An 18,740-nucleotide genomic window follows, 5' to 3' on the forward strand; every position below is an offset into this window, starting at 1 on the left:
GTCTAGATTATTCAGATCTTTATTTCATTCTCAGTACTGCTATTGTGGATGATTACAGAATTCACCACAGTTCATACATGTGCTAACCAATGTGAATAATGACAACTTGTATGTAATGTGCCATTAAAAATAAAAAAAAAAAGAAAGAAACGAAATTAAATTTTTTGTTAAAGAGACTCAGTGGGGAAAAAGAATCTCAGTACAGAGTAACTGTTGAGGATCAGAATTCATAACTCAGAGATAGATGCTTAAGGAAAATTCAAAGAAGACTGGAGGAAAAGAATATAATAATTTCACATTACTACAAAATATCAGATAAAAGAAGAGTGATCATCTCATATACTATTTACTCACACATGTTTTTGATTTAAAAAATGTCAAGTATTATTTTGGCTCAGAAACCAACAAATCCACAATTATTAGCTGGTTTTGTGGCATTGGTGTTTGCCTTTTTATTAAACATGCACACAAATCTTTCTATAGCTATATTTGACTCAGAGGTAGATTCTTGCCTACATATATGAGATTCAAGCTTCCTATTTACATTTAAATTGGGAATGCCTAGATGTCTTACCTTTCTCAGGACTTAATGTTGAAGAAATCACACAATCTCTAGTTTCAGATGTGACCACAAAGTTCTTGAAGGCATCGATGGATCTATTAAAAATTCCAAAGAACTCTTCAGGAGAAAAGAGCCTGGATTCTGGGCTCTTAGATAATTTTTTTACATTCTAGAAAAACAAGATGGGATGATATATATTTTTATAATTTATAGACTTAACTGAGGCGAAATAATTTAAATAAATCATGTACTTCAAGGATTCAAGTATTTGAACTCTAAAAACTGACACAGGTAGCTGTTGTGATGTATAATTCAAATTGGTAATGAAGGATAGTGATCTGTTCCAGTTAGTCTGTGGCTCAATTCCTGACCAAAGCAGTTGGGGGTAGGAGAGCACTACAAACACAATATCACACTAATGAAATAATTGTGATAATAAATTGGGGATATTTCCCTTTAGACATGTTCATTGAAAACATTAGTGTTGATTATTATTAGAAAAAAGACCCTTTCATAACTCATGCTCCAGAATCCAAAAATTTGTAAAGTCTGATAATATTAAATATTAGTAAGGGCAACAAGTGAAGGGAACTCTCCTTTTTTTTTTTTAATTGCCAGAGGGTGTATGTACTCATGAGAAAGAGAGAGAGGCATGTTCATGCTGGAACCACTTCTCCATTTCTCCATCATATCAGGGTGGAGCAGGCACTCATGCCCAGTGTGTTTCCAAGCTACCAGTTGTCCATGTGGAGTCTGGCTCTCTTAACTACTAGGCTGTCAGGCTGATAGTCTTTCTCCATCTCTCTCTTTTAGCTTATTTCTTCCACGGTAGAGGCACACAGAGAAAGACAGGTCCTCTCAACAAGGGATTTATGCTACTGTCTACTTCCAGTCTTAGTTTGTTCTTAGTTTGATCACAAGCATGTGCAAGCACCTGTCATGTTGAGGGAGGTCTTGGGACATGAACTCAAGACCTTTCCTGTACAGGTCCAGTTGCATTAGCACTGCATCACCACCCAGCCCCAGGCAACTTTCATTTACTGCTGGTACAATGTAAGTTGGTACATTTGATATTATCCAGCAAAGCTGGTCATGCACTCATCTTGCAGCCCACAAATTCCACTTTTAGGTAAATATCTTAATGAAATTTTGCACAGATGAATCATAAAACCTAAGAGACAGACCTAAGATTGGAGAACACAAATGGGATTGATATCAGGTCTTAAAAAGTAGTTGGAATTTGATAGCATTTAGGTATTATGGTACAGAATCATGCTTAAAACATTGAGTTTAAACTTCTAGAAGTCCCTTAGTCAGAACTTTGTCATTTGAGCCATATACCAAAGCAGGTCTTCCAAGCTCTATCCTATTACATAGTGCCCTAAACAATGATGTCAATACTTAATGTTACAGGTTTTAACTCTGCCTATAACATTCAGTAAGTGTTAAATCATCACAAATCATCTAATGTCAACTCTAGGAAATAGGTTCTGCCATTGTCTCTGTTTTAAGGATAAAGAGAAACAGTAAAACTGGGTTTTGCAAAACTTTAGTCACAGAGCCAGAATTTAAACTCTTAACATCTCGCTCTTAATTTCTAGGATACCCTGCTACTCCTTCTATGCTTGGAAGCCAAAGTACTGTCATTCTTATATCCTCAAGTTGGTGACAACCAATTATCCGATAACTGTGAAAGGCCAAAATGCACTTCTTTATTATGATGTATGGATGATTACAATATAGATAAGAGGGAAAGGATAAATATTTGTTATAGACAATATTCCACTTAAATAAGCATTTGTAACTTGACAGGAATGTTGTGAGAACTTCATTCACATGTAAAATAATAAAAATAAAGGCAGGACTGTGATTACATTGCAGTGTTAAGAAATTTTACTTTTATGCTAGGTGAAAATATTTAAGTCTGAATGTACATTTCAGCACTGCAGTATAATTACCAACACTTGTTTTCTGTGCTCATCTAAACAGATCTTTAAATTAAAAAACACAAATAGAAATACCCCTGTTCCTTTATACCACCTGTTAGCATAGGCTGTGGGCAAGAGTGATAAAGATAATCCCAATGAACACAAAATTACCTTAGGTGTGTTTTCCTCCATGCACTCCACAAAATCATCCACTATTTTCACAAGTTTTTGTATGATAGAATAATTACTCAAACCTTCGGAAATATTTGAAAACTTGTCCAGAAGATGAGTCAAGCTGACTGTCAATTGTTTTGCCATCTCACTTATCCAACAATGACTAGGCTGCAAAAAATTGAAAGAAAGGAAACAAAGCATCTATTTTAATAAATCAGTAAACTCTTCTTCAAAGAAGTCAATGTCTCATCATTAACTACTGGACAAAGGTTTTTCCTTATAGCAGAACAGGTCAGATCTTGTTTTTTGTTTAACTTGGATCTAATACCGTTTCAAGATTTACAAATGCAAAAAGATTACAGGAAAGTGTTGAAAATTTTGCTCTTCCTTCCATGAAAGAAAATTAAGCCAAGTCAAAACCAACTTTTATCCTTGATAAATTTCAGGTATTATGGAATTTAATCCTGTTGGAGAATACTTATTGTTTACTCACTGTGTTCTAAAAAGAACTTTAAATACAGAAGGAATTACAAAAAAAATTAGTGTGAAAGAGAGTACTAGTCCGCAAGAAATTTCTAGTCTTTTGGCAGACTGCAATATAAATCAATTGATTAATAATAGTTTATGTTTTCTATACTACTTGAGAAATTTCAAGGCTTCTAAATATATAAATTTATGTGGAAGATAAAACAAAAATTATCCCAGAAAGGAATGTGGTCTCAGAGAATAAGACCAGCTTTGCTATTTGTGGGACCTAGTACAAAATGAAAATATACTCAGTATTATGAAACTTGTTAAAAAACTACTAAGGCTTTCAAGATAGTGACAGTGAGCATTAAATCATCATTCCTCCTCACTCCTCATAAAGGCAGTACTGTCCACTAGTTAGAGGCTCAAGCCTTGAGTAAGGTGTAATTGAATTCAGTTCTGACTGAGAGACTCAGCAAGCTACTTAAGTTCTCTGAACCTCAGTCTGCCGTCTATAAAATGGGTGTAATGAAACTTTCCATAAAAGTAATTATGAGGAGACAATGTAGATCATTTGAACATAAGCTACATAGGGGCAATATTTCTTTTAAGTTTTGTTCTCTGTAGTGTTCCCAGTTCATAGAACAGTGCCTAGCATATGGGAGTTGCTCTGAAACTGCTGAATGGATACACAAGTGAATATAAATATGAATGAATTCATTAAAAATACGTCAGGGGTCAGCATACTTTTTGTAAAGAGCCACATAGTAAACATTTTAGGTTTTGCATGCCTAGAGATAAAATTAAGGATATTGTACAGATATATTTACAGCAAAACATTTCCACAAAATTTTTACAAAATTTAAACTGTAATAATAATAATAATAATGGAATGGAATTCCTTTTAGCTAATAATTGTATATATTTTTTGGAGTATAGATCTATTGGGAAGAATGAAATTCTTTATTTTGGGGTAACATTTTGCTTAGTCAGGGCTTAATGTCATCATTCTCTATCATCAAATAGTATGCAAATGTTCATCTGTAAAAACCAATCTTAGCTAGTTAGCCATACAAGAAAGGATACAGGAATAGATTTTGCCCACAAGGTATATTAGGTTGTCAAGAAAGTAAGGATGTGTTTTTCTATGCAAAAATACATCAAGACTTTCCTGATGCCCCAATAGTTTGCCAACCCTTGCTCTAAATGGTTGTGGATCAATATAGGTTTAGATTATTAGAAAAAACTTGTCAGTATATTAGAATGTATTTTATTAAATATATTTTGGGCCACCTCTGTGGCCTGGTGGTTAAGGGTACAGGGTCCCACATGCCCAACCATGTACTTTGAATTCTAGTTCTGGCAGCTTGAAAAACATGCCCAAGATCACAGGAGGAAGTGTCCAAAATCCCATTAGGATGAAAAAGTGGAAGAGAAGGGATTGTGGTATGACTATGCCATACTGGAGGGTGCTTCTTTCTTCTCTTTCTCTCTGTCTTTCTGGTGACTGCATGTATCCTCTGGCAAATTAAATAAAAACATATATGATATAACTTATTAAAATATAATAGGTATAAGCTCACATCCTTCATATGTGTGTGTGTATATATATATAGCCAATTACCGATGATTGTGAAAGGCCAAAATGCACTTCTTTATTATGATGTATGGATGATTACAATATAGATAAGAGGGGAAGGGTAAATGTTTGTTATAGACAATTTTCCACTTAAATAAGCATTTGTAACTTGACAGGAATGTTGTGAGAACTTCATTCACATGTAAAATAATAAAAATAAAGGCAGGACTGTGATTACATTGCAGTGTTAAGAAATTTTACTTTTATGCTAGGTGAAAATATTTAAGTCTGAATGTACATTTCAGCACTGCAGTATAATTACCAACACTTGTTTTATTTATTTATTTACAGATAAATCAATCAATAAATAAATAAATAAATTTTGCTTTAAGATACACAGGCTTTTTGGAGAAGAAGAAGAAGAAGAAGAAGAGAGAGAGAGAGAGAGAGAGAAACCACCCCCGGAAGATATAGTCACACTGCAATCCCTTCTCTTCCATTCTCCTCTCAGGATTTTGGGAATGCATGCACTCAAACCTGTCATATTTTTTAAACTGTTGGATCTAGAACTCAAACTGCATAATCGATCATGTAGGATCCAGCCAACTTAATCAACATGCCACTTGCTGACCCCTTCATATAATTTTAATATAACTTTTTTCTTATAAGGATCTTTTAGCTGGAGGCTTGATTTATTTTTAACTCTGCTAAAATGCTTTATTTCTCTACCCACCATTAGGGTATCTCTGTGGGGAAAATGAACTAATTATTTATTTTAAATTATATAAGGGGGCCATTTTATATTCATTTAACATAATGGTTTTAATATAAACACAGCCCAAAAGGAAATTGGTTCACCTACAGATGGGTAAACTTTGGTTCCTGGAAGCATTAACTGCCATTCAGAACTTTCAGGATTATTGGCTTTGGCTTCAGATAAGTAGGATTAAAAAAAAAAAAAAAAAAAAAACCCAACTGGGAATTAGTTAAGTGGCCATTTCAATTCATCATAACCAAGTTCTCTAGAACTATGTGTTATCAGAATATGTTCAGAATGGACTCTTTAGTTAACTCAACGCTTGTGTCAAACACATGCAAGTTCATACTTGCATCGTTAACAGGTCTCTTTAGAAGCTGTCAGTCTTTCCATGGGTGTTGAAATGGATGTTTCTCTCCTTTTAGGCAGTGATGATTCCTTTTAGATAGTCTGCCCTATCAGCATGGGATAGATTTCCTAGGACATGGAACATAATACGTATTGTAAATACTGTTTAAATAGTACTTATGTAATAGAATGACCTTTACCAATTAGTTCATTCAGTTGTAATTGTGCAAGTTTTTCTGTGACAAATGGATTCCGGGTAGTAATGTCATAAAATGCCTTCTTTGCTCCTCTCTATGAATAAATTGCCCTTTTATCGCTCAGATCTTCTGACAGGTAGGAATCAAACTTAAATTCCCTTGTTTTGAACTAAGGTACTCCTTTTTTTTTTTTTTCTGAGGTTATTGCCTTAAATGAAAGAGCTTCTTCTTTTATTTTTTTTCTTTCTTTATGGTTAAAGTAGAAAACATATTTTGTTTATTTGTTTCTTCTTTTTGAACTGGGGAATTTTAGGGTGTTTACTGCTGCTTCTCTTTATCTCTATTGTCAGCTGAACTCTGCTTTGACCTGCATGCCCGTAAGAGAGGAAGCTAGTTTTGACTAGAACATAAAGCAGAGGTATTTTTTGTTTTTGTTTTTGTTTTTTAAATTAAATATAGTCAATGATTTGCAAAGAGAACAAGACAGAATGAATGAAGTATTCCATTTGTGAGATGATAGATCTTTCCAAGTTTACAATTCTGAAATGGACAATTAGAGGTTGTAAAATTCACAGATTGTGATTTTTTCCCTCTACCTTAGTCAATGGAATTTTCACTGCTTCTTATCTTTCAGAGACTATTTTATATTTAAATAGTTTTATACAAATATGAAGCTTTCAAATTCTGAGTTACATGTAATCTGATGTCTTCTTCACCTGTGTACATAGTTTCCGATTTTGCTTCAGATGAGAAAGGTTGTCTAGATTTTTCCTTGACTCCATTCGCTCAAATTCTTACAACTTATTTCTTGGCAGCTTTCTTACCTTTTCTGGAGTAATTATAGCAGCTCTAGCTAAAAGTACTAGAACAATGTGTGTTTCCTATGCTATGTACTTATAGCATGTGATATTTTAGAATATCAACCAACTCAATGATATACAGCCTGTATCCTTAACCTGCTAGCATGCCACTACTACTGACAATTTGCTTAAGAACTATGAACTTCCTTGGTGATTCTAAATGAACAAATCTATGATTTCACTAAATGATTAAATAATAGGTATAATGAAAATAAATATAATTGAAAGTATTTTAGGGGGCCAGCAGGTGGTCTAGTGGTTAAGCCATTGGACTCCCACATGGCCAACCATGGTTTGGGTCCCGGGGAATGATTTCTCACTTTCCCTCTCACTGTCTCTCTCTGTCTTTCTCTAGCTAACACACATGCCCTATGGCAAACCTTTAAAAAACATAGGTAGGAATGTGACTGCTTCTGAAGACCAACATCAAAAATAAACACGTACTTAGTATACACTGAGACCAAATATGGATTTTAATAAGATGATATGTTGGGACCAGCAGTTGGCATAATGGCTATGTTGCTGGACTCCCATGTAGTTGACTGCGGTTAGAGTTTTGGACCCAGTGGCTTAAACTCTCGCTGGGCACGTGTGCGTGCTTGCCCAGGATCCCGAGAGGAGAATGGAGGAGACGGGATTGCATCATGACCATCCCCTCTGGGGGGGGATTTCTCGCTTTCTGTCTTTCTGTCTCTCTCTCTCTTTCTGGCGAGTGCATGTGCCCTATAGCAAAAACTTCTCAAAAAAAAAAAAAAGATGGTATGTTAATTCCCTAAGATGTGTATTATTGGACTTCTGTAGTTCCAGAACTGGTAAATTTGGGACACTGGCTGAAATAAATGGTGTTTTAAAAACATTTTGGAAACCTGCTAAGTCTGGCATGCTTTCTCTTCTCCCATCACTACACCTAATTCAAGAAACCGTACTGGTTAATTAGTTGAAAGAATTCAATGTACTATTCTGAGTTAGTATTACAAGTGGAAAATCTCTGAGAACACCTTAAGATTTATGTAATTAAAAGATGAAAGTGGACAGACGTACTGTAGCATTTTTTCACTGATACCCTTTCCTTTCTGTTTGACAGCTATTCAGAGAGATGCCTACATGCTTTCTTATTAGACCTAAAGTGATGTCTACAGAGTAGAGAAATTATTTTCAAAGAATTTGGGGTGAAATACCAAGTAAGAGAGGCTGAGGGAGAAAGGCCCTGGCTAGTAAACTATGAGATTTCTGAGGAATATCATAAGGAGTACTCAGCCATCCTGCTAATCCAGCTAATCTAATTACTAGCATTACTACCCAGTTTGCTTTTGTTTTATTTTCTTTAAAGTATGTCAAATCTCAGTCTTGGGGGAATCAGAAGTATGAATACCCAAGGCACAGAGCATTCCTTCCTTTCTTCTTGGTCTCTCCATATCCACTTCTGGCTGAGCTGCCAAACTCATCTAGTGCCCTGTCTTTAGAATCACAGCACAGTATGTTAGACCTAGAAAATTGAAGACCGTCTTGTCCAGTCCCACTATATCAAAAAGCAGAAAACCAAGGCCTACAGCAGTGAAGTGGCTTGTCCAAGGTTACACAACACGTTTAAGTAGAAACAATAAAAAGCAGGATTCTCAATCATTCATCTAGAAAGTATCTGAGAATAGTGAATGATCCAAAGTATTTTTCCTGCTGGATTCACTTTGACTCATGTGGTCTCACATCTGAACCAGGTACACTGGTTCTGAGAATTAGTTCAGAAATTCCTTTTGGGGCTCAGTCACAGTGCTAAAGGCAGTAGGGCATTGCTGGGTGACACTGGAGCCAAATGGGAGGCTCAGGTTTGCATTTACGGTTGACCTGAGTAAGACTATACATGCTTGTGATCCTGACTGGCTGGGAGTCTGGGGAGAGACAGTATAGTAAGACCCTATGAAGAGTAACTCTCTGGAGACCAGCAGCTGGCCTAATGTTGTTAGACACCCATGTAGTCGACTATGGTTTGAGCCCCAGACCCAGTGGCTTAAAACTCATGCAAGGAGTGTGTGTGTTCATGCCCAGGATCATGAGAGGAGAATGGAGGAGAAGGGATTGTAGCATGGCTATTCCCCCAGGGAGTGATTTTTTTGCTCTCCATCTCTCTGTGTCTCTCTCTATTTCTCTGGGGTCAGCATACATACCCTATAGCAAAAATCTCTCTTAAAAAAAAGGGAAAAAAAGTAACTTTCTCATGAAAGAAATAATCATAAAGAAAGAAATCTCTTGGGACTGAAAATGGCTTTTTGTGTTTCATTCCAATTAATCCATATCGGAGATATACTGATAAAAACAAATTTCTCTGAATAATCATGATAACCAAATGCCAATTGCACTTAGTGAACTTTCTTTACTATCCTTCTAGTTTGTACCCTCATGGCTAGAAAGCAGACATACCGCTGCCACTTTCAAACATCTCATGGGCAGGCAAATTTAAAACATTCCCATAAAAGCACTTTGTGTAAAATATTGTATATTCACATTACTAATATAATATTCTCTGGGACCAACAGTTAGCGTAATGGCTATGTTGCTGGACTCCCACGTAGTCAACCATGGTTCAAGTCCTGGACCTGGTGGCTTAAACTCACGCTGGGCGCATGTGCATGCATGCCCAAGATCCCGAGAGGAAAATGGAGGAGAAGGGATTGTGGTGTGGCCATCCCCCCTGGGGGGTGATTTCTCGCTTTCTATCTCTCTGTCTCTCTCTGTCTGTCTGGCGAGCGCACACGCCCTATAGCAAAAACCTCTTCAAAAAAAAAAAGTAATAATATTCTCTAAAATCTTAACTCCTTAGTGGATGAGCTCTTTCAAATGATTTACTTTAGTCCTCTCTTACTTAACTAATTTGGGTCTCCAGTTCATTGTAGTCATTTCATTTTGCATTCTTTACATTTGAATTACAATCTGATTAAGATAATAATCAACCCAAGTTCTGCAAATATGTGTTTCTCAGCATAGGTCAACCAATGACCCCTGCCTGAACCACACCCAAAATGGCACAGTCAAGGAACAACATGGGAAGGGGAGAGCAACAATGGTGAACTAGAAGCCAGTTTCTAGTCCCAACACTGTCTACTCACTTTGTGAAATAAAGTGCCTGTCCAATCTGTGCTGGCCAATATGGGAATCACATTATCCAGCTGCTATTCTTTACTCAAAATTTGCCCACTGAGACTGAGGAGTTAAAATTTTAATCTTATTTAACTACACCTTCTTTAAATCTTAAAATTAACACTTGATTTAGTGACTTAAAAGCTTTAAGTATGTTTGGAAAAGCTCAGGTATGTGAATGCATGCTTTCAAAAACAAATTTTATAGAAGTCTAAATATGTAGTAAATATTTCTGATGAAAATTTAGTGTCTGAATTGAAATGTGTTATAAGTAGAACATGCACAGTGATATTGAATAATATAAAAAAAGTTAAATATTCCATTAAATAATTTTATATTGATTTTAAGGTGAAATGATAATATTTTGAATATATTATGCTAAATAAAATTTATTATACATAATTTCACCATTTCCTTTTTATTTTTTTTAATGTGGCTATAGACAATTTAAGATTATATGTGGCTTCTGTTATATTTCTATCAGGCAATAATGGCCTAGATTTGCTGTACAGTATCTTCATAATATTGCTTATTATTAATGTGGGCTCCAGTACTACAGTTTGAGTACAAAACAGATCTACTTAACAGTATTTGATGTTATATTTTATTCATTTTACTAGAATTTTATGCTTATTCCTTTTAAATAAATACTTTCTTATGGGCCAGTCAGGTGGCATGGTGGATAAAGGAGCTGGATCCCACATGGCCAACTGTGTAGTTCAAGTCCTGGACCTGACTCCTTGAAAAATTATGATGGGCACGTGTGCGTGCATGCTCAAAGTCCTAAGAGGAGGATGAAGGAGAAGAGACTGCAGTGTAGTCAACCTCCAAAGGGTGAATTCTCACTTTCTCACTTTATAGTACACATGCCCTATAACAAACTATATAAGAGGAAAAAAAATACTTTCTTATTATAAGAGTAGAAGTGAATAAGTAAGAAAGTCTCCTTGGCTGACTTCTCTTTCTATAGGAAGTACTCCACATCACAGGGATAGGCCCTTAAGATCCATACTTAGAGAGAACATGCCTTGTCAATACTGCTAACTGGATGAACATGGACACCTGATGCAGATGGGCCAATCAGAAAATCCCTCTCCAAAATTGACAATGGTGATAGGAACTGATCATTAGTCTCTGAGCAGGGCCCAACCTAGCAAGCTTGGGTGCTCAGGGGCAATTTCATTTGAGCAGGTTACTGGAACAAGGGAGAAAAATTCTGTATATTTGAATGAGGCAGAAATTCAGAGATAGATAAAGAAAAACCTGATATCTTCTAATCCTGGTTCTACTCCTTACATGAAGCCTGGCCACATTCCCACCCTTGGGTAGCCTGGTTTTCTTTAATGTCTTTTTATTTATTTATTTATTTATTTTGTTAAAGCCTGTGTTCACTGCTATTAGTGAGAATGACAAGAGTCTAAACCAATAAGATAACTTCCTTCAAGATTTGAGGATCTGGCATTTTTGCCTGCAGATAAATATTTATTCGTAAGTATTTTTTGAATAGCTTCTACAGGCATTGGATTGTATAAAGAATAGTAAGGAAATATAAAGAAAAGAAAGATATCATCCCTATTCTTTAAAAAGTTAAGATACATTAAAAAGAGTACATAACAACAAAATCATAATGGTGATGTTATATGACAATGTCACATCTCGGGCTTTCCTTATTTATTTCTTACAATAATAATTCGAGACACATACAATATTAAGCTGCTATATAGTCAATATAATCATGTACCTAAAATGCAAAGCTTCTGGTCAAATTCTATAGAAATTCAGAAATAACAAACTAAACACAGCCTCAGAGCTGAAAAGTGTAGTGACTTTAGGAGGCAATAAGGCATTTGGCTGGGGTGGTAGGTTTGCGTTGGAGAATAATGGGTATTGAGATGAAATGGTTACGGTGGAGTAAGATTACAGAGCTGTGAACATCAGGTTCAGACATTTGGCTTCCAGTCTTCACTACATGGGAACATTGAGAAGGTGCCTGAAAGGGAAATGACTCAGTAAAAGTCGTAGAACCGAAGGCTCCAGAAAACCTTGCTCCTCAAAATTGCACAATACAAAATCAGGGGAGGATAGTTGGGGAGGAAATTAGGAAGATACTGGTTAACCATTATGTGTAGGTGAGTTTTAAGATACTTTTTAACTTCTTTACTACCTGGGGAAGTACTTGTTTATGTTAGTATTCCTTTAACGATAAGCCTCCCATCCTCGTTTCCTCTACAGTTCTCTTCCTCAGGTTTGCACGGTTTGACCTCTCAACTATTTTTTTGCCTTCACTTTTGGCTTCTTGTCTTCGCCATCCTAAGGTTTAAGTTTTGACTCTTCTTGAGTATTAAAACACACACACACAAACACACACACACACATGTTCAGAAACAAATGGTCATTTTACACTTCCTCCTTCATAGACATTGGATGATTCCCATCAGTCTTAGGAAACAGGAAAAGGAGCACCGTCGACAAGGTTTTGAGACATTCATGATCTGGCACTTTCCCAAGTCCTTTCTCAGTCATTCATTCTCGCATGTTCTCTGCTGCCACCAATTCCTTTTGCTCTCTCTGTACCCGGAATTCTGGTTGGTCCTCTTGTCTAGGTTACTCCTAACTCTTCCAAATGTCAATTTCTCTTTTTCAAAGAAGTTCTCCCTTACCTCTTAATAGAGCCACATCTTCCTAAGAAATTCCTCCTGTAGCACTCCTAATAGTAGCAGTTTTCCACTTGTTTGTGAGAGTATTTAATTGATAATCTTGTATTAACATATATATTTCATGAGAGCAGGAGCTACAGTATATTTGTTTTGCTCTGTCTTAAAGCTTCAGTGCCTAACAGATGTTAGGCCCCTGACTAATATTTGCTGAAACAAAGAAAGGAAGGAAAAAGAAGGAAAGTTCCCTGAAATGTAGTCACTTATAGTTACCTCGAAGCATGAATTTGAACTGAATATAGTCCACAAATTTATTATGATGAGTGCCTGTAACTCATCACACAGACTCTTGAGTGTCAAAGTCATTGTTACTTTCTTTACAATATGTGTGCCTTCATGAAAGATCTTAAGTGTGAGAGTTTTATTATGCTATTTAAATTTTTTAATTGTTTTTTCATTGATACATAATTTTACCTATTTATAGGGTACAGCATGATTTTTTAAAATATGAACACAATGTGTAATGATCAAACACACCTCACATCTCAAACGTTTATCATTATTTTGAGTTGGGAACATTTAAAATTCTCTCCACTAAGTATATTGAAATATCAAATAAATTAATGTTAATTATAGTCACTCTACTGGGCATAGAATGCTAGAACTTGTGCCTCTGATGTAATTGTAATTTTATGTGTGTTAACCAGTATTTTCCTAATTTCCTCCCCAACTATCCTCCCCTGATTTTGTATTGTGCAATTTTGAGGAGCAAGGTTTTCTGGAGCCTTCGGTTCTACGACTTTTACTGAGTCATTTCCCTTTCAGGCACCTTCTCAATGTTCCCATGTAGTGAAGACTGGAAGCCAAATGTCTGAACCTGATGTTCACAGCTCTGTAATCTTACTCCACCGTAACCATTTCATCTCAATACCCATTATTCTCCAACGCAAACCTACCACCCCAGCCAAATGCCTTATTGCCTCCTAAAGTCACTACACTTTTCAGCTCTGAGGCTGTGTTTAGTTTGTTATTTCTGAATTTCTATAGAATTTGTCCAGAAACTTTGCATTTTAGGTACATGATTATATTGATTATATAGCAGCTTAATATTGTATGTCTCGAATTATTATTGTAAGAAATAATGTAAACAAGTACTTTCCCAGGTAGTAAAGAAGTAAAAAAGTATCTTAAAAACTCACCTACACATAATGATAAAGACTGGATCATGTAAGAATCATTAATCAATGTTAAATCTGTGGGAGAAGATCTTCGAGGAGGAGTAGGATGTACACATGATCTTAAAGTATCCCCCCCAATGACTACTAATGAGTAAATATACAGGAATAAGTGACTTTCTTAACCAGGTTCAAAACAAACAGCTCCATTAGAGGAAGGCAGACAATGTACAGCTCTGGACATGTTAATCTGAGCATGTATGTATTGTCACTTACATAGCATTATGGTTAGAAATGCATAAATTCAGTAGAATCATTAGTAAACATCTATCCATATTTCAAAGAGAAACAAAGAGAAGAGCTGCTGGGCCAGCTGGTGGTGTGATGGTTAAGGTGGCTGGAACCCACATGGTAAGCTGTGTGGTTTGAGTCCTGGGACCTGTGGCTTGAAAAATATTCCAGGGTATGTGTTTATTGCATACCCAAAATCCTAAGAAGAAAATGTAGAAGATATCTGGCATGACCATTTCCCCTTGGGGGTGATTTCTCACTTTCCCTCTCTCTTCCTCTATCTCTCTCACTTTCTTTCCCCTCTTTCTCTCTAATGAGTGTACATGCCGTATGGCAAGTTAAAAAAAATTAAAGAAGCTGCCTGATTAAAAAAACTTCAATGCCATAAAGAAATAAAGGCTAAGGAACCTTTAATAAAACTAAAGAGATACAGTGTATTAGTTTACCATAGGGAAGCAAAGGAGCACACAACTACAGAAATATACTCTGAAGAAGTAGGTAGTAAGTATAGTACCAGATGCTTAAAAATGAGAGTCCCAAGAAATAACAGAAAACCAGGAAATACCTCCTCCCCACCAAAGGAACATAATAACCCCTTATCAACAATGGATAAAACACAAGAGATCACAGAAATGTCAGAAAGAATTCAGAATATTCATCGTAACAAAACTCAGTGAGATGCAAAAGAAAACAGACAACCAATTCCAGGAGATAAAATCTTTTCATAACTTTTCTAAACCCTTGAATAAGTTGTGAACATTATAACTATTTACCTCTAAATACTTCAGTGTCTACTTCCTATGGTAAGGTTAGTCTCTTTATTTCATTCCAGTATATTTGCAACTTTAATCTATTTGTTATATTTCAATTTTTTCCCCAATAATTCAATATTTGTTCTTTCTATAATAATATTACTAGCAAATTGAAAGGACCAGAAATATTTAGGTATTTTTAAGGTAAGAAAGTTAAAGGAAATCCCAACAGGCTGGCAATATTATAGTTTTGAAGAGTTTAAGCAGACTTGGTAATTATCCTTGGATTTAAACACTAACTTGGTGATCACACTCTACTATTTGTGAAAAAGAATCTGCTAGGTAATTTTCTAAGAGGGCCCTCAGAAAAGTAGACTCTGTTTTTCAGGAATACTTAGCTGATTTTTAAAACAAAAACAAACAAAAATAAAGTGTGTTCTATTCTAGAGCTTTCTTCTTTCCAGTCCCTCAGGCAGAATTTTATTGCTTTGGCCCCAGAGACTCTTTCTGGCACCCACTCCCACTCCACCCACTATTGTTTAAAGACAAAAGATAAGGCAGCTGGGACTCTGACCACTAACAAATAATCAGTGGCCTTTCCACTGGGAAACTCCTCTGGTCTTGGCAGAAATTAACATTTCTAAATGAAGGTAAAACAAAGGGTAAGACCCCTGTTTCTGACCAGAGCCCTGTGCACGGGCTTGTTTTTCTTGCCAACTGTGGTGGCCAAGAACTGTTTCTCCAGTTGTGCCAGTTCAGCATGCCAAGATCAAATAATAGTGGACTTTTCTCAATTACAGAAACAAGCACAAAATATGGGCAATGAATGGCTTTATTTTTATAAGCTTGGCTCTTGCTATCACTAGCCTATACTCAAATCTATGATTTAGCACAGTCTATGATTATACCAGTGCAAAATAATCTATTTAGTTATTTTCCGTTTATCACTTGCTTTTCAGAGAGCAGCAGGATTTCTTTGAATCAGTTTGGCAGTCACTCTCATAAATGCTGTTGGGGGGGGCGTTGAAAGCATGGGTCTTTACAACCTAGAAGCTTCCCTTTTCAGTACTTTCCGTGGGGTTGTGATTATTTATAGTCACCACCCCCCCTCCCTTCCTCAACCAGGGCATAAGAGCCAATTGACCTGGGGAGGTCTTTATAAAACATTGTCATTTTCTACTTTCACAGTCTGGGGCAAAACACTTCTGGGTTGTAAGAATAATAATGACTAACCTGCCTTCCTCATAATCATAGTAGGAAATAAATAGTGACATCATTTTATAAATGGAAATGTCTTATAAAAAGTCCAATCATTTCCTTCCAATTATTATTACAGATTTTGAACATAAGGCCCTTACCTAATTGATGTATTGTTTCCTTCTTAAAGTATCTGGCAAAGCACTAATTCCACAGTTTTTCCATACAAAATATTTGCAGCCTGCGTGATCAAATGACTGACTTTATTAACTTTGAGGCTGCTATTATTTTACATTTCTATTTTCAGAATATTTCCCCAATTCAAAATAGACATTCATTTGGGATTGAGGATAATGGTTCAACATCAACATGAAGAAATATGTTCTGAGAAGTTCTAAGGAACATTAGGAAGTCTAGGGTAAAATGCTTAAAATGCAAAGAAATAGAGCCTTTGACCTTCTCTTGAAATGATAGCCTTGTGTGTTTGAAAGGCATTTTAAACACAAACACATAATAATGTGCTTAAATTGGTAACGATATTGATGACTGACAATAATTACTCAAAACATACAACAATGTGCACAAAGTAGATGTAAGTACTTGACAAATTATGATGAATGTTGCAGAGAAGAAAGAAATCCAATGTTTTAAATGTACTAAAGAAGCAATATAGTAGTTAAAATGAATCAATACAAAATATGCCAAGAGTAGGTTGAAAAATATGAACAAGTGCATATTGGTATATATAGTGTAATAGCCTTCACAAAATCTTTTTCAACGTGTGGAAAGCATGGCACTTTATGTATAAAGGTATTCTTTGCAGTAAAAAGTAGAAGAGCATGTGGGGACTGTACACTGATCTGCTCTACCCCACGCTTGGGGATGCTGTCCTCTTCCCAAGCTCTGAAAGCATGCACTGGAATGAAACATTCCAACTTACAATACTTATTACCACTAAGAGACACAGCAGGGATTAACAGAGATAGGACAGAAGCACAGGATGTTAATTATAATGTTCCATTAGTTAAAAATATATTTGAAGCAAATCTTACACAGTGATGCACAGATACTACCTTATTCCCTATGCTTGTAGTATTTCTTGATGTTTGAATTCTAATGCTATGTAATGAGAAAATAGGTAAAAATTTCTTGATTTTGGTAACAGCAGTGTTTATTAATTGTAATCACATACTTTATTGGAAAGTTCTGGGAATCGACTACAGTACTAATAAATCCAGAGATAAAATGTCTTGTATTCTTAAATGAAAAAGGAAAGAGGAGACCTTCTTAGGTATGAAGAAATTTACATAACTTTACACTCAAGCCTTTTTTGGGGGACAGTCATGGAAAAAGAAATCTGTGGCTATCTCTAAAGAAAATGATCTTATTTACTTTGGGAGTACAAGCCTAAAACATGTACTGAAATGCTCATTGATAAAGTTTAAAGGTTTATTGGGGGGGAAAAAACTGCAAATCAACTTCTAATGATACCTTCTTCAAATCTTGAGAATTAAAAAGCTGCTAAATGGCAGATCACTTCCTATCTCACTATGAATGATCTCATCTCTTCTGTCTGCTATTATCATTAAACTCATAAATACACAGTTTACATACCAAAACGTCCATCCCGGGGACATATTTGAGGGATATCATATAGTCTTTTGGAAGATTTGCCACCTACAGAGACAAAACAAGGAGAGAAGGAAGAATTCCATAAGAAAATTCATACACATCAACTAATATTTTTTAGAAGCTTAAAGAAAAACACATACACACAAACTTTTTATACTTTTTTTAGGTTATCATGGAATTTCACTATTTTCCTATATCTCAATTTTCTGTCCTCAATTTCCCTTTGTAATTAAATGTTCCCTCAAAAAAAAATACAATAATACAAAGCTTTTGGACTCCAAATTCAGTTATGGTTGGCTAAGTATAACCCACTGAGTTTTGGAAACACAATCTGAATCTCAACTTCCATTTGTGGTCTTGGAATTCCCCTCCAGGACAATTTTCTCATTTGTTCCTCCACAGACTTAGTAATAAAGTATGCTTTTCTTGTCAATAGTCTTCATACTTTGGACCTGGAACAAGGAACCTGTCAAAAGTACAAAGTCTCTGTCATAGCAGACCTACTGAATCTTACTGAACAAGTCCTCTCTAGGGGTTCAAATTTGACAACTAAACTTCAAAAGTACAATACTCCTTATGAGATGTAAATGCTTTATAACTTCAGTGATATCGATTTAGTTTTGCAATTTAACTTAATCTACTTTACCTAGAGTTCAACATATACATGCTTCAAACATTTGTCTGGTTTCTTCTAAAGGCTTTTAAAAATGTCTAACTTATTTGTCAGTCATTGTGGCATATATGAGTAAGTAATAAATTGTAAGCCAGGGAATCTGGAACAAATCTAAACAATTGTTACATGTTAGTTCCCTCATTTGTAAAATGGGGCTCAAGGTAACTATAAGCAAATAGGCATTTGGAGGTGAGATAAATGAATGTAGAAAATACATGAAAACTCCAACCATATTCTTTATTGCCAACTACATTAGCAACTGACTTTGGAGACACATAACCATGCTAAGTTACAGAGTACTGGGTTTTCTTCTCTCTCTTCCTATGTATAGCACTAGGTCTGTCAGCCATACTATTCTCTT

At 35.6% G+C, this 18,740-nt stretch overlaps 1 protein-coding gene across 2 annotated transcripts in view; it reads right to left on the bottom strand.

The window, feature by feature from the left end:
- The window catches only part of KITLG (KIT ligand), an 88,037-nt gene that overhangs the window by 18,109 nt on the left and 51,188 nt on the right, over positions 1-18,740 (bottom strand). For both annotated transcript variants that reach the window (XM_006154810.3, XM_006154809.3), the window contains exons 3-5: positions 17,689-17,751; positions 2,662-2,832; positions 575-731 (exon numbers count right to left, since the gene is read on the bottom strand). In XM_006154810.3, the coding sequence (XP_006154872.1) occupies positions 575-731; positions 2,662-2,832; positions 17,689-17,751 (391 nt within the window). The remainder of the gene's footprint in view (positions 1-574; positions 732-2,661; positions 2,833-17,688; positions 17,752-18,740) is intronic.

This window comes from Tupaia chinensis, unplaced genomic scaffold (genome assembly GCF_000334495.1).
Source record: "Tupaia chinensis unplaced genomic scaffold, TupChi_1.0 Scaffold000423_1, whole genome shotgun sequence".
Lineage (NCBI taxonomy): Eukaryota > Metazoa > Chordata > Mammalia > Scandentia > Tupaiidae > Tupaia > Tupaia belangeri.